The following is a 14,123-nucleotide window of genomic DNA, read 5'->3' as shown; positions in this document are numbered from 1 at the left end:
TTGGTAGAGCCTGGGACTCTTGATCTGAGGGTCATGAGTTCAAACCCCACGTTGGGCATGGAGCCTACTTAAAAGAAATAAAGGGGGCGCCTGGGTGGCTCAGTCACTTAAATGTCTGCCTTCGGCTGAGGTCATAATCCCAGGATCCTGGAATCAGCCCCACATCGAGTTTCCTGTTCAGTGGAGAGTCTGTTTCTCCCTCTCCTGTGCCTCCCCCTGCTTGTGCTCTCTCTCTCAAATAAAATATTTTTTTAAAAAAGAAAAAGATCACTTGATCATAAATATAAGGGTTTATTTCTGGAAGGACATTTTCTCTTATTAAATAAATTCCTCGCATTTAATCATTCCATCCTTCAGTTGCAGAGGAGTGTCTGCTGTGACCTAAATGGGAGTATAATGACTTAAGTGAAAATGTTGTAAGGTCCTTATATTTTACCTATAGTTTGGAGATTTTGGTCAACATTAGATTTTTTTCCTCCAAAAGATAAAAACCTTTTAAATCCTTTAGCAAGTCCCTGTGAAAATACTGTACTGTGTACAATAAAAGTGAAAGGTGAGTACCTAATATCTGACACTTAGCTGACTGAGCCACCCAGGTGCCCCAGTATTTTTCATTTTATTTATTTATTTATTTATTTATTTATTTATTTATTTATTTGACAGAGAGAGACAGCGAGAGAGGGAACACAAGCAGGGGGAGTAGGAGAGGGAGAAGCAGGCTTCCCGCCGAGCAGGGAGCCTGATGCGGGGCTCCATCCCAGGGCCCCGGGACCATGACCTGAGCCAAAGGCAGACACTTAAGGACTGAGCCACCTAGGCGCCCTGTATTTTTCATTTTATATTAAAAATAGGCAGGAGCACCTGGGTGGCTCAGTTAAGTGACCCACTTTTTTTTTTATATATAGATTTTATTTACTTATTTGACAGAGCAGCAGAGGGAGAGGGAGAGGCAGACTTCCCGCTGAGCAGGGAGCCCGATGTGGGACTCGATCCCAGGACGCCGGGATCATGACGTGAGTGGAAGGCAGACACCCAACCAACTGAGCCACCCAGGCACCCCAAGTGACCCGCTTTTGATTTTGGCTCAGGTTGGGATCTTGGGATCTTGGGATGGTGAGATCGAGTCCTGCATGGGGCTCACACTGGGTGTGGAGCCTACTTGGGATTCTCTCTTCCTCTCCCTTTGCCCCTCCCCTGCTCTCTCGCTCTCTCTAAAAAAATTAAAAATAAACTAAAAAGTAGGCATACAGTGCTCGTTCAGCAGTACATATACTAAAATCAGAATGATACAGAAAGATTAGCATGGCCCCTGCTCAAGGATGACATGCAAATTCGTGAAGCATTCCATATTTTGTGCAGTCTCCCAGCAAATGGCCACCCTTCCCAGATGAACTTGGAGGAAACGATATGAGTCAAAGCACAACGTGTGGCACCGAATAATGAAAATTGTGGCATTTCACTAGAAAAATATTTAAAATAAAATAAAAATAGGCATACAGATAAGAGAAGTATTAGACTTAAGTTAGATATATGTGTTGAAAATTTAAGGGTAACTTCCAAGAGAATGTATTACTTTCTTTATTTTATTTTTTTAAAGATTTTATTTATTCATTTGACAGAGAGAGACACAGCGAGAGAGGGAACACAAGCAGGGGGAGTGGGAGAGGGAGAAGCAGGCTTCCCGCGGAGCAGGGAGCCCGATGCGGGGCTTGATCCCAGGACCCTGGGATCATGACCTGAGCCGAAGGCAGACACTTAACAACTGAGGCACCCAGGCGCCCCGAGAATGTATTACTTTCAAAGAACAAGGGGTGAAAACTTGCATAAAGAAAGAATATGTAGCAAAAAATCATTAAGTCAATATACAATGACAAATTGAGAAAAATATTTGCAAATTATATTCCAGAGGACTAATTTCTTATTAAAGAACCACAAATGCAGAAGACAAAGACTAACAACAGAAAAACAGGTAAAACAATATAAATGGCAATTCACGTAAAAGAAAATACAGCAATGTCTTAAAGCATTTGAAAAAATAATCACTCATAACAGGAACGCAAAGTAGAATTGCATGATGGTATTTTTCAGCTTTCAGATGAGCAGGGATCAAAAAGTTTTCTGATGGGGGCAGCTGGGTGGCTCAGTCGGTTAAGTGGCTGCCTTCGGCTCAGGTTGGGATCGAGTCCCACATCAGGCTCCCTGCTCAGTGGAGAGCCTGCTTCTTCCTCTCCCTCTGCCTGCCTCTCTGCCTACTTGTGCTCTCTCTCTCTCTGTCAAATAAATAAATAAATAAAATCTTTAAAAGAAAAAAGTTTCTTTAAAAAAAAAAGTTTTCTGATGGGGGAAAAAAGTTTGCTGAAGAGGGTGGGCAGGGGGAAGAAAGTTTGCTGACACTCCTGTCCCCAAATAGTCCCCCTCGTCACTTTCATCCCCTCATCCTGCACTGACCACTTCCTGATATTGTCTTTTTCTTTAGCCTGGAATCTCCATGAGGGCAAACACTATATTGTCCATTGTTGCATTTCCATCTCCGAGAACATTACACGGCCTGTGGCAGTTGCCCAAGATACTTGTTGAATGAAGGAATGAATGATACACTGAGGCACTCCCACATATTGCTGATGGGAGTGTAAATTCATGCAGCCTCCTTGGAAAGCAATTTGGTAATAACTATCAATATTGCAAATACAACATTCATGTATTTGTTTATTATTTAATGGGTACATAGTGTCTGGGATGATGAAAAGTTCTGGAAATAGTGGCAGCCTGTACAACATTGTGAATGTACTTAATGCCACTGAACTGTGTATTTAAAAATGGTGAACATGGCAAATTTTATGTATATTTTACCACAAAAAAATCTGCAATTTTGTGACTTCCACAGCAATTTAAGAGACCAACTTATTTTACTTCCAAAACTTACTTCTTGAACACCATTTATAGGAGATACGTACAAAGTATCCTGTGAATAGAATATTTTATTTGCAAGACTGACTCCTGGTTAGTAGCAGGCGAGACCCGGGACACAGACTTACCACCCGGCCACCGCTACAAGCGAGGTTACCCGATCCTGTTGTGACATCTTTTATTCTAGGTCCTCCTGTCCCTTTCACAGGTATGTTGACTTTCACTTTCAACTCTAGGAGAATTTCCTGGCCTTGCTTTTAATGACATCTAAACCAGTAACTTCTCTGTTTTTTTTTTTTAAAAGATTTTATGTGTTTATTTGACAGTGAGAGAGGGAGAGCGCAAGCAGGGGAAGCTGCAGGCAGAGGCAGAGGGAGAAGCAGGTTCCCCTCCAAGAAAGGAGCCCGATGCGGGGCTCGATCCCACGACCCTGGGACCATGACCTGAGCTGAAGACAGATGCTTAACTGACTGAGCCACCCAGCTGCCCCTTCTCTGTGTTTGTTGTAAAGCTTTAATTCACAGGACAATTATGGTACTTTTTTTTTTTTTTTTTTTTTTTTTTTGCATGTTCCCAGTTCTTGGAACTTGGGGAAATGTATACATTTCCCAAGAAACGCTGAGAAGGAAGTCCTATATGTACACACTAGAAGGAACCACAAGAGGCACCAGGAACACTAGAAGAAAATGATGCATGAAAACTAAGTTATGAGAGAGCTTCAGTAGGAAAACTAAGATAAATAAGGTAAAAATTAAATTACTGATTTGCTAACTAAGTCATGAGGCGTCTTAAAGGACTTTTTCAGTGGAGTAGTACCTTGTATTGCAGCCAGCTTTGGAGTCAGACCTGGCTTGGAATCCTGGTCCTTAGGTTTACCAGATATGTGATTCTGGACAAGTTATTTAATATTATCAGTGAGCCTCAGTTCCCTCCTCTATTAAAAGGAAATAATACCTACTGTCAGGTGTGCAATTTAAGGTTACCCATTGTTTCATGGATGCTGGCCGAAGACAAGAGAATCCAATGTCATAGACGAAAGACCTTATTCATGGCACAAGCCACCTGAGCATCATGTATGTATCGGCTCTTTTGCCATCCTAAGCCCCGCAGAGGCAACATGGAAGGGCCCGATGGATGCTAGGCACACAGTGAGTTGCACTGTGGGGGAGGAACAATGAACTTGGGGAACCTGGTGCTTTGTGGTAAGTAGTAAGCAAGCTGCTCTTTGTCCCACATAGAGACACTACTTCTCCCTCACGGTTGCTTAATGCAAACACAACCCTAAGAAATGGCTAGGGAAGAGTAAACGAGTCGTCAGGGCCTTGTCTTTTTTTCTTTCTTTCTTTCTTTCTATGCTCTAGGTTATAGCTTATTAAAGGAAAAGGATACAGATTAAAATCAGCAAAGGAAAAAGGTGCATGGGGCAAAGTCCAGGAGAAACCAGACATGCGCGAACTTACAAACTTCCAGGTGTCCTTGTCCAGTGGAGTTGCACAGGGATGCACTTTATTCTCCCAACAATGATTTGTGACAGTATGTGTGAACTGTTGCCAACTGGAGAAACTCACCCAAAGCCTGGTGTCTGGGGTTTTTACTGGGGAGTCAGTTACACAGACATGGAGCACTCACATGACTGATCTCAGCTACTCAGACTCTGTCTCCCAGAGCAGAAACAGGCATTCATCATAAACCACATTGTTAGGATAAACTCATCTGGTCAGACTGGTACAGCATGGCTCGAGGCCTCCAGCATACGAAAACACCCTAATCAGGCAAAATATTACAAGGGCTCGGAATTTATCTCTCAGGAATGAGCCAAGTGCTAGTCCTGAAGATGAGCTTTCTTTGGAATGTTCAGGGTTTGAGCAACCTAGGCCTGCTGAGTTAACCCTTTTCTGTACACGCCTGATCTTCATGAGTCCACTGCCTGGTGAACTACAGTGATGTTTTGGATCTCCAAGAATTAGAATGTGTCTAGATCCAATGTCCAGTAATCCCTGACAACTCTAGTTACTTTCCCTTTTCCTGTATCCTGCCACCCTGGGAAATGGTATATTTGGAAAAGGCTAAAAGGAAGATATCCAGCATGTTTTTGCCAACATAACATAGTCCTTCATCAAGGGACTCAACCTTTCCTCACTCAAGAGGCTCTAGGTCTGGAATCGGCTCATCTAACAATTTGTTGAAGGCAAGGCCTTGCATTTTTGGCATACTCAGCAAGATACGGGGCAATGTGAGAGACACTTGGAAGCGTATCTCCAAACAACTACTTTGTGGGGTTCTCCTACACATCACATTGGAATGTATATAAAGTGTTAAGACACAGTACCTGGCCCATCATAAATGCTGTTGCAGTAGGCCAAAGAATACAGTGAATGTAGGCTACTGGTTTCAAGAAATTTAGCTGAGGGGCGCCTGGCGGGCTCAGTTAGTAGAGCATGCGACTCTTGATCTTGGGGCTGCGAGTTCGAGCCCCGTGTGGGGTGTAGAGATTACTTAAAAATAAAATCTTAAAAAAAAAACAACAGATTTTAGACTGGCATGTGTGTGTTCCAGACAGGAGAGGGACTCTGAAACCATAAAACTAAGAGGAGAGAAAGAATAAAAGATGTAGCAAAGTCCCCGAGAGGGCAATAGATGAAATCAAGCACAGCTATGTTGGTGAGTGTCACGCCTAAGTAAATACTGGTAAATGTGGAGTCAGTGGGGAATGGAATGTTAAGAGTTCCTATTTGAAACCTTGGGTTTTAGTGAAAGAGAAGGTAGTCACTGGTTAAGGATGCAGGGAAGACTTAGGTCGTACTGAAGGCTCACTGAGGTTGGAGATCGGGAAAGGTGTGCTGGCTCCTCTCAGCAGCACTGCAATTTTCCCCTCTTCACAGCTCATGGGCAATAAATCCATATTGGGATGGTGGATTAGTTTATTCTTTGGGTTGCAAGTAACAGAAACCAACTACCTGAAACAGAAGGGGGAACAAATTGGAAGGATACTGGGATCTCCCACTGAAAACAGGGCCAGGATCACAGCTGGTCAGGAATGGACGCTGGGACGGAAGTGCCTTAGGGGACCTAGGAAGTTGTCGATCATCTTGGCCCTCCACTGACTGCACACACACTGGAACTTGGCCTCCAAGTCTTATGAGTTACAATCCAGGCCCAAAGAAAGTTACAAAATTCCTAGATAAAGAGTTGGATCAGCCTGGTGATAAAAGTAGAATAGCCAGCTCTAATACAGAACTAGGCAGACATTCGAATAGCTCTCTGTTAGGAGAAGGCAGGTCTCCATCAGAACTAAAAATTTTTACCCAGTCAAGAACCTAGACTTATATTTTATAAACAGTGATTCAACAAGGAACATCATTTATCGACATTTTAATGAGATCCAATCTGGTATGACCCCTGTGTTGGGGCAGCTCATCCATTCATCCAAGGAGAAAGAGACCAAGAGTTACAATGCAACTTGCTAAATACCACAGAGGTAATTACAAACACTGTGTTCCCCAGCTGCTCTCCCACTTTGGGGCTGAGATTGGGAGAGCTGAAGATACAAGCAACGGGTAGGAACATGACCCACTCCAGCTGTTGAATAGGCGAGAAGTCATGTTTGAAAATTCCAATTTGGTGCAGCTACCCAAGGCAAAGTGGTAGGCCTTGTTCATTGAATGCAGTAAAGCTTTACTGAGCATCTACGTGGGGGTGGGTGCCAGGGAGGCATATCAAAGATTAAGACACATTGCCGCCACTGCCCTGGGAGCTTCTGTAAGGAAGGCAGGCATGAACACAACTTGATGACTGTAGACTCCTTCCTGCCCTGTATTCAATTACTTAACTTTCTACCCTCCTTGAATGGCCTCATCTCACTTGATGAAAAATGTTGACTGAGGACTCATGGAAGGTTCTGTGCTGATGTCTCCTTATTCGGCTGAGAATCAGGGAGGAGTGAGGCCCAGTTCTCAAGGATTTTCTAGCCACTGGCTGCCTGGAACTAACCCAAATCCCCTGGATGAAGTACAGACTAGTCCCAGTTTTACCTCTTGCTGCTAGACCACAGCTCCCCTCCTTCTCCTTAAAATCAGTCTTCTCCCAAAGCTCACTTTGCCTATGTCCCAGACCCAACTTGAATCAATTTTCCAAACCCAGGGGGCAGGAGACTTAGCTTCACAGTATGTGGTTTAAAAAAAAAGGCTTAGGTATGTCTGTGTCTACAGCCCAATGAAGCCCTGCTACAGTGTCACCACCCCCAAATTCAGTGCAACCTAGAGCTGTTAAAACAAGTAGAGACCAAGGAGGTGTACCAGGCACACTGTGGTGCTGGCTTATTTTTGCATGACCCTTTAAAAGGGACATTGGAGAGAAAGCACGTGTGGGGGCTGAAACCCCGTCTTTAAGGAATGACTGACCAAATAATGCCATTGAACCTGAAAACATGGGCAAAGCAGCTGTGGTTAAGTTATCGGAAATGCTGTCACGTAGATGAAGTATTACATACTCTGGGCCAGGCGAAGGTGGTCCTTAACCGCCTTCTAAAGATCAGAGCTATCCCACAGTGAAATGACCTGCCTTGTGAGGTAGTGAGCTCCCTGTCAAGGGAGGTTTTAAAGCAAGGGTAAAAAACCACTTGGCAGGAGTGTTGAAAAAAGGGGGCTAAACCAGGTTTGTTTAATCCTGGTATGGAGGAAGGGGCAGAGTAGGGCAAGATACTGCCCCCCACAAATGGGATTCTCGGGACTGTATACAAGGGGACAGGTGATGCCTGTATGCACAAACTAGAAAAGCAAACAGCCCCTAAGATAGATGGGAGAACTTTTAGCCCTGATATCCACACACAGAAATCCTTTCAGGATAGGGTGGCCTGGAAAAGAGCCACGCGATGTCCCCTGGCCTAACGGGACTGTCCCTTCTAGACACAACCGGTCCGGCAGCCAGTGTGGTGAAATACACTAAAGTTCAGGTGTCCGTAGCAGGAGACCTGGGTTTCCCTGCGGACTCTGCCTTGGACGACCCGGGGCTTCTCCTTCCCTTGCCTGGACCCCTCCATGAAATGAAGTGAGAATCTACCGTCCTTCCCGTACTAGAGGGCACTGCCCTTCTGGCCGGCGCCCCCTAGGGCGGCCCTGGGGCTACACTTGTGGACGGCCAGAGACCACCTCTGGCGGAAGCACCGGCCACACTCCAGGCAGGGGAAGGGCTTCTCCCCGGTGTGCAGGAGCTGGTGCTGCGCCAGGTGGCTCCACTGGGCGAAGCGCTTCGAGCACAGGTCGCACGCGTAGGGCCGCTCGCCCGAGTGCACGCGCCGGTGACTGGCCAGGAGCGAGGGGTAGGCGAAGCGGCGGCCGCAGTCGTCGCAGGCGTGCAGCTTCTCCTCGGTGTGCGTGCTGCGGTGGATGGCCAGCGAGCCGCTCCGCCGGAAGGCACGGCCGCAGTCCGGGCACGGGTAGGGCTTCTCGCCCGTGTGCAAGAGCTGGTGCTGGAGCAGCGTGCTGCGCTGGGAGAAGCGGGCCTCGCAGTGCTCGCAGGCGTAGGGGCGCTCCCCGGAGTGCACCCGCCGGTGGCTGACCAGGCGAGAGGACGAGGAGAAGCGCCGCTCGCAGTCCGGACACGGGTAGGGCTTCTCGCCCGTGTGGATGCGCTGGTGGATGACCAGGGCGGTGCGCTGTCGGAAGCGGCGGTTGCATTCCAGGCAGGTGTAGGGCTTCTCGCCCGTGTGCGTGCGCTGGTGGATGGCTAGCAGGGAGGGGTAGGCAAAGCGCCGCCCGCAGCTGGGGCACTGGTGCGGTTTTTCGCCGGTGTGCGTGGTCCGGTGATTGGCCAGGGACCGGCTCCTCCGGAAGCAGCGGCCACAGTCCGGGCAGTGGTAGGGCTTCTCGCCTGTGTGGATGACCTGGTGCTGCGAGAGGTTCTTGCGCTGGGAGAAACGTTTGCCGCACTGGTCGCAGACATAGGGACACTCGCCAGAGTGTGCCCGCCGGTGACTGACCAGCAGGGACGGGTAGGAAAAGCGGCGGCCGCAGTCTGGGCAAGGGTAAGGCTTTTTCAGATTCTGGGCACACTTGTGGCTCTCCAGGGCGAGCCGGTCAGGGAAGGTGCAACCACAGTCAGGGCAGATGGGGCCCCCAGAAGTCTGCCTGGGGATCAGGCGGGGTTTGCTGGGCCGCCGGCCTCGCTTGCCCTTTCGGGGCGCCTCCTTAGGTGGCAACACTTCCTTCTCTCCGTTCTTCTTTCTGGTTCTGGTTTCTACAGAAACACAGGGAGATATTAACAAATACTGGGCCCTCCCCTTGCCTATGACAGCGTCACAGGTTAGAAGACAAACAGGCTCAGCCCGTCTTCAGGGAGTGTTAGGGCCACAGACATCCCACTGTGACGCACCACTATCGAAATGTGGAGGGTAGTCCAGCAGTCCCAAGCTCAATCTGGAGAAGTCGGGAAGCGTTTCTTGCAGGTTATGCAGGCTTGAGAGATTAGGAGTTTTTGAAGAGGTAAGTGTTAAGGCAGGAAGTGGAAATACGAGATACAGGCTGGCAGAGACTAGGTCATAAGGCCCTCTAAGCCAGTGGTTCTCAAATTTTATTGTGATCAGAATCATTTGGATGGCTCATTGAAACCGTTTTGGATTCAGCAGGTCTGGGGCGGGGCCCAAGAATTTGTATCTGGTTCTTTCCTGAGTGATGCTGCTGCTGGTCTGAGGACCACACTCTCAGAACCAGGGCTGTTCAGGACCATGGACTCTATTTTATCCAATGGGTCTCAAACCTAAACATAAATGCCAATCAACTGGGGCTGTTAAAAAAAGAAATACAAGGTCCTAGACATCCATCAGAGTAAATCAATAGTTCTGTGTCCAGGAATCTGTATTTTTTAAAAAGATTTTATTCATTTATTTGACGGGGGTGGGGGTGTGGGGGGGGGAGCTCACAAGCAGAGGCAGCTGCAGGCAGAGGGAGAGGGAGAAGCAGGCTCCCATGGAACAGAAAGCCTGATGCGGGGCTCGATCCCAGGATCCTGGGATCATGACCCGAGCCGAAGGCAAATGCTTAACTGACTGAGCCACCCAGGTGCCCCTAGGAATCTGTATTTTTTTACCGAGTTCCCCAAGTGACTTAGGAGATAACTGATAGCCATTTGACAGACAACCTGCCGTGGCAAAAACTGAAAGGTTTTTAGCAAGGAAGTATCATGGTCAGATCTGAATCTTGGAAAGATAGCCCTGGTCTCAGAGAATCTAGCACAGAAACGGCAGCCCAGACGGTTACGTCCACCTCTGTGGGTGGATCTGGGGCTGCTCCACCTGAATGGCATTAATCAAAGCCTTGCTTGATCCCGAGGAGAGCGCAGTTTCCTTCACTGATGAGGGGTCACCCCTCCAAAAGGGCAGAAAGAGAGCCCTGCACCCCAGGCAGCTGTTCCCCAGGAGATCCCTTCAGCCAAAATCCAGAAACTCAGAGAGGTACCAGGTGTCTCAGTCAGAGCACAGTTCAGAGCAGACTGAGGACAGGGATCCTGGGAAGGAGGCCAAGAGGGTAGGTAGCTCCTTTCAAAAGCTCACAGATTCATTCACACAATAGAGAACTGCGGACCCTTAGTTTGCAAACTAACATGTAAATCACTGTATGGTGGACACACCCAACACCATCAGAGAGACAAGACCCTGAAGCTGTGAAAACAATCACAGTAAATAAAGCATTACAGCATGGGCCATAGGTACCCCTAGCCACCAACACTCCAGACGTAGTCGTTAGAGGCTGCAGGCCCTGCACGGGCATTTTTCACTCACTTCTTTGGACTGTTAACCCCCTTGGGCACTCCTGCGGATCCAGGGCGGCCGGTTCCCAGTCATCGGTATTTCGTTCCAACCAGGAGATGAGGGCTGGTTTGGGACCTGCGCACCCTGGGGAAGGAGAACCAGTCAGACGTCCAGCTCCTAGATAAGGCTGGGTAAAAGATCTACCCGGTGTCATCTCCTGCCAAGCCCCTGTCCTCCTCCCCTGACACAACCGGGTCACGGGCCAGGTCCCCGGACACTCTGGACTCCCTGCCGTCGCCCCCCACCCCCACCCCCCCGCCCGAAGCTCCTCCAAGCCTTCGGGCCCCGCGGAAGCGAACTGGGCCGGGCCTCACCGAGCGCGCCCAGGTGGCCGTAGGTCTCCCGCATCACGTCCCGGTACAGGGCCCTCTGCGCGGGCCGCAGACAGCCCCACTCCTCGGGGGAGAAGTACACGGCCACGTCCGCGAACTTCACCGCCCGCGGCCTCCTTCCCCTTCTCCGGCCGGGTCCGGCCTCTCCTGGTCCCCGCGCGGAGAGCGGAGCCGAAGGTGGCGCCATTGGACCCCAGAAGCCGGCGCCACGGCCTTCCCCGTCCCGGCCTGGACCCCCGGCCGACCCCGGGATTTGGGAACCCCCGCCGGGCCGGAGCTGAGCGTGCCTGGGGAGGCCCTGAGGGAATCGGAATCAGCCGCCTTGCGGGGCTAACGGAAACCTTTTGCTGTTATTCAGGAAACTCCTGCCCGAACTTGGGTGAAAGGCACCGGAAGATGCCTTCGGGGAAGATGGCGGCGCCGCTACCGCACCGCCTTAGCCTGGAACACAGGCAGCTTCCAGCTATCGATTTTATTGACCGGAGCGCCATGCCGGCTTCCTAACCTCTTTGCCCTCAAGTGTGATGGCGCTGCGATTGGGCTTCACGCCCTTTTTTTTCCCCCATTACACGCGCTCATTGGGCGGCGGCCGAAGATCGGGCGTTCTGATTGGGTGCCGCCGAAAGCGGCTTGTTTGAACGAAGCCGACGCAAGCGTAAGGGCAGGAAGCCGACCTTCCGCGCCGGGTGCCTGCAGCCAGCTCGGCGGCGGGCGGCGGCGAGCTGGGCAGCCGTCGGTGACGGGCCCCTGCTCTCTGGCGGGCGCTGCCTCGCTGACAGAGGGAAGGATTTGAGTGACGGAGCCGCTCCGACCAACCCGGGGCTGAGATTACCCCGGGTGGCTTTCTCAGAATTGGGACAACTGCCTTGGTGCCCTTTTGGGAGGGAAATTAACGTTGGCGTTTCCTGCGCGCCGGCACTGTCCCCCTCTTAACACATTTCATCTTTTTTTTCTTTGCTACCATTGTATGGAGTGATGGTCATCATCCGGTTCTGCTGATAAGGAAACTCTCAGAGGGATAGTAAGGGGAAGGAACAAAGATTTAAACCCCGGGCTGACCGGGCCTTTATTCAAACCGCTGAACTCGGCTCCCTTCCCCCGCACTCTCCGAATTCGCTTGTCACAGTCTGAGCTCCTGGCCTCTTCTCAGGTTCAATCTTCTACACATCTCGCCATACTTTATTTTTACATGACATCTGTCCAATGTACTAAGCGTAGCGCTAGGCAGTTTGGAAATAAGTCATGCACCATGCTCTGAATGGAGTTTATAGCTGAGGGAGGCATATGCATTTACAACTGATGACAGTGCCGCAAGCATGTATGTGAAAGGTATAGGAAAATTGCTGCTGGAACCAGTCAGCCCCCACTCCATCGGCCCCCACTCCTGTGTAAGTGCAGGCTTTCCCCAGCTCAGGGTCATCTCCCAGGGGATCTGAGAGTCGGAAATATGCCATTTGCTACATACTTCAGCTGGTTACATACATCTCTCTCCAACCCATTAATCAAAAATTTTAAAGCACCTGCTATGGGCAAAACGCTACCCCAAAGCCTGCAAGGAGTAAAGACAACATGTCAGGAATTCACAAGATAACATAGGTAGCAAGAGATTCCAAGGAAGATGACTTTGAACAGAGGAAGTAGGAAACACACAACTGCAGTAAACATTGAGTTCTACTCTGTCCCAAGCACAGTGACGGTTTATTGAACAAACTACTAGGGGAGCAGGTGGAATGTCAAGATTGCCAAAATAAGTAAGACAGAGTCCCTCTGAATGACTTCCCAGATTGATGCATCAGGTGGGAAATGAGTTTGGTTTATGAATGGGTAGGATTTAGGGAGGGCAGTGGTGCTCAATGTACATCTGTTGAATAAACAGCTGAATTCCATGGCCATAAAGATCTCTGGTACAAAGCCGGGAATTCAGGAAAGTTCTGAGTGTGGAGGGAATGAGGACACTTTCTGAGGCAGGACAAAATACTGTTAGGGTAAAACTGAAGGATCGAAAGGCTAGGTTGGCACCAGATATTGGACGGCTTCATCCTGCACACTGGGGACCTCCAAATCAGTCTACAGGAGTGAATTACCTTCCGATGTTTCGGAAGATTACTCTGGTAGTCTGTCTGCAGGGCAAACTGATAGCTTTGTGTCTATGCTTTCTGCCTATACAGAGTTCAGTTTGGAGAAATAAGAAGAACTTAGGCTGCTAAGGGAATACAAAGGCCAATGGACAGCAAACCATTTCATTTGGAAGAAAGTGACTAAACAGAAGGCTGGAAAGGAATCTGTGGACATTTTGCCTAAATGCTAATGATGGACTGTCAATGATGCTGACATTGCCCTGGAAGGATGATTAACTACTGAGGTGAAAAGGTGCTGAGCCCTCTTCCCACATGCAGAAAATGGGAGGGCACGCTGGGCTGAGGTGCAGCCTAGCCCTTTGGCCCTGGGCTGGGAAGGCCCCATTTGGCCTGGCTTGCCACCATCCTGGTGGGAGCTACTAAGGCAGGACCGAGGAATCAGGCAGAGTCGGAGGCTCTTAACTGCAGGGAAATATTTTGGAGAGAGAAGCGCCCAGGACTTAATGTGAGAGCAGAGGTTCTTGCTCCTTTCCTGTATAAATTCCTGGATCCACATTGGGCACAGGGACAAGCAGGGCTCCTCTTGAAGACTGCCCATTGTAGAGAAGGATGGAGAAGATCGAGGGAGTCTACACACCAAGAGGCCACATAAAGACCAAAGACACCTTGTTTTGGATAAAGGGAAATGGTGTTGAGGGCCAACTAAGTACCAGGTGCCACCTTGTAGGCACATCGATATAGATGATCTCAATTGAAACTCACCTTCCAGGGCGCCTGGGTGGCTCAGTTGGTTAAGTGACTGCCTTCGGCTCAGGTCATGATCCTGGAGTCCCGGGATCAAGTCCCGCATCGGGCTCTCTGCTTGGCAGGGAGTCTGCTTCTCCCTCTGACCCTCCCCCTCTCATGCTCTCTCTCTCTCTCATTCTCTCTCTCAAATAAATAAAATCTTTAAAAAAAAAAAAAAAAGAAAGAAAGAAACTCACCTTCCAGGGGCACTGGGCT

At 49.2% G+C, this 14,123-nt stretch overlaps 1 protein-coding gene and 1 non-coding gene across 2 annotated transcripts; one reads left to right on the top strand and one right to left on the bottom strand.

Moving 5' to 3' along the window:
- The first annotated feature begins 1,249 nt into the window (after window positions 1–1,249).
- Window positions 1,250–1,354, top strand: LOC117999689. The gene has a single exon (XR_004676303.1). It is a non-coding gene; the product is annotated as a U6 spliceosomal RNA (small nuclear RNA).
- Window positions 1,355–5,810: 4,456 nt separating this feature from the next.
- On the bottom strand, window positions 5,811–11,612 carry ZNF689 (zinc finger protein 689). The gene is made up of 3 exons (XM_034988861.1): window positions 11,026–11,612; window positions 10,682–10,795; window positions 5,811–9,141 (listed from the first exon to the last, which is right to left on the bottom strand). Exons 1-3 carry the CDS (start codon window positions 11,228–11,230, stop codon window positions 7,979–7,981), a joined length of 1,482 nt encoding a protein of 493 aa, XP_034844752.1. The 5' UTR covers window positions 11,231–11,612; the 3' UTR covers window positions 5,811–7,978.
- Between the last annotated feature and the right edge of the window lie 2,511 nt (window positions 11,613–14,123).

This window comes from Mirounga leonina, unplaced genomic scaffold (assembly GCF_011800145.1).
Source record: "Mirounga leonina isolate KUSES-001 unplaced genomic scaffold, KU_Mleo_1.0 Mir_454, whole genome shotgun sequence".
NCBI lineage: Eukaryota > Metazoa > Chordata > Mammalia > Carnivora > Phocidae > Mirounga > Mirounga leonina.
This window is presented reverse-complemented; position numbering and strand designations above follow the sequence as displayed.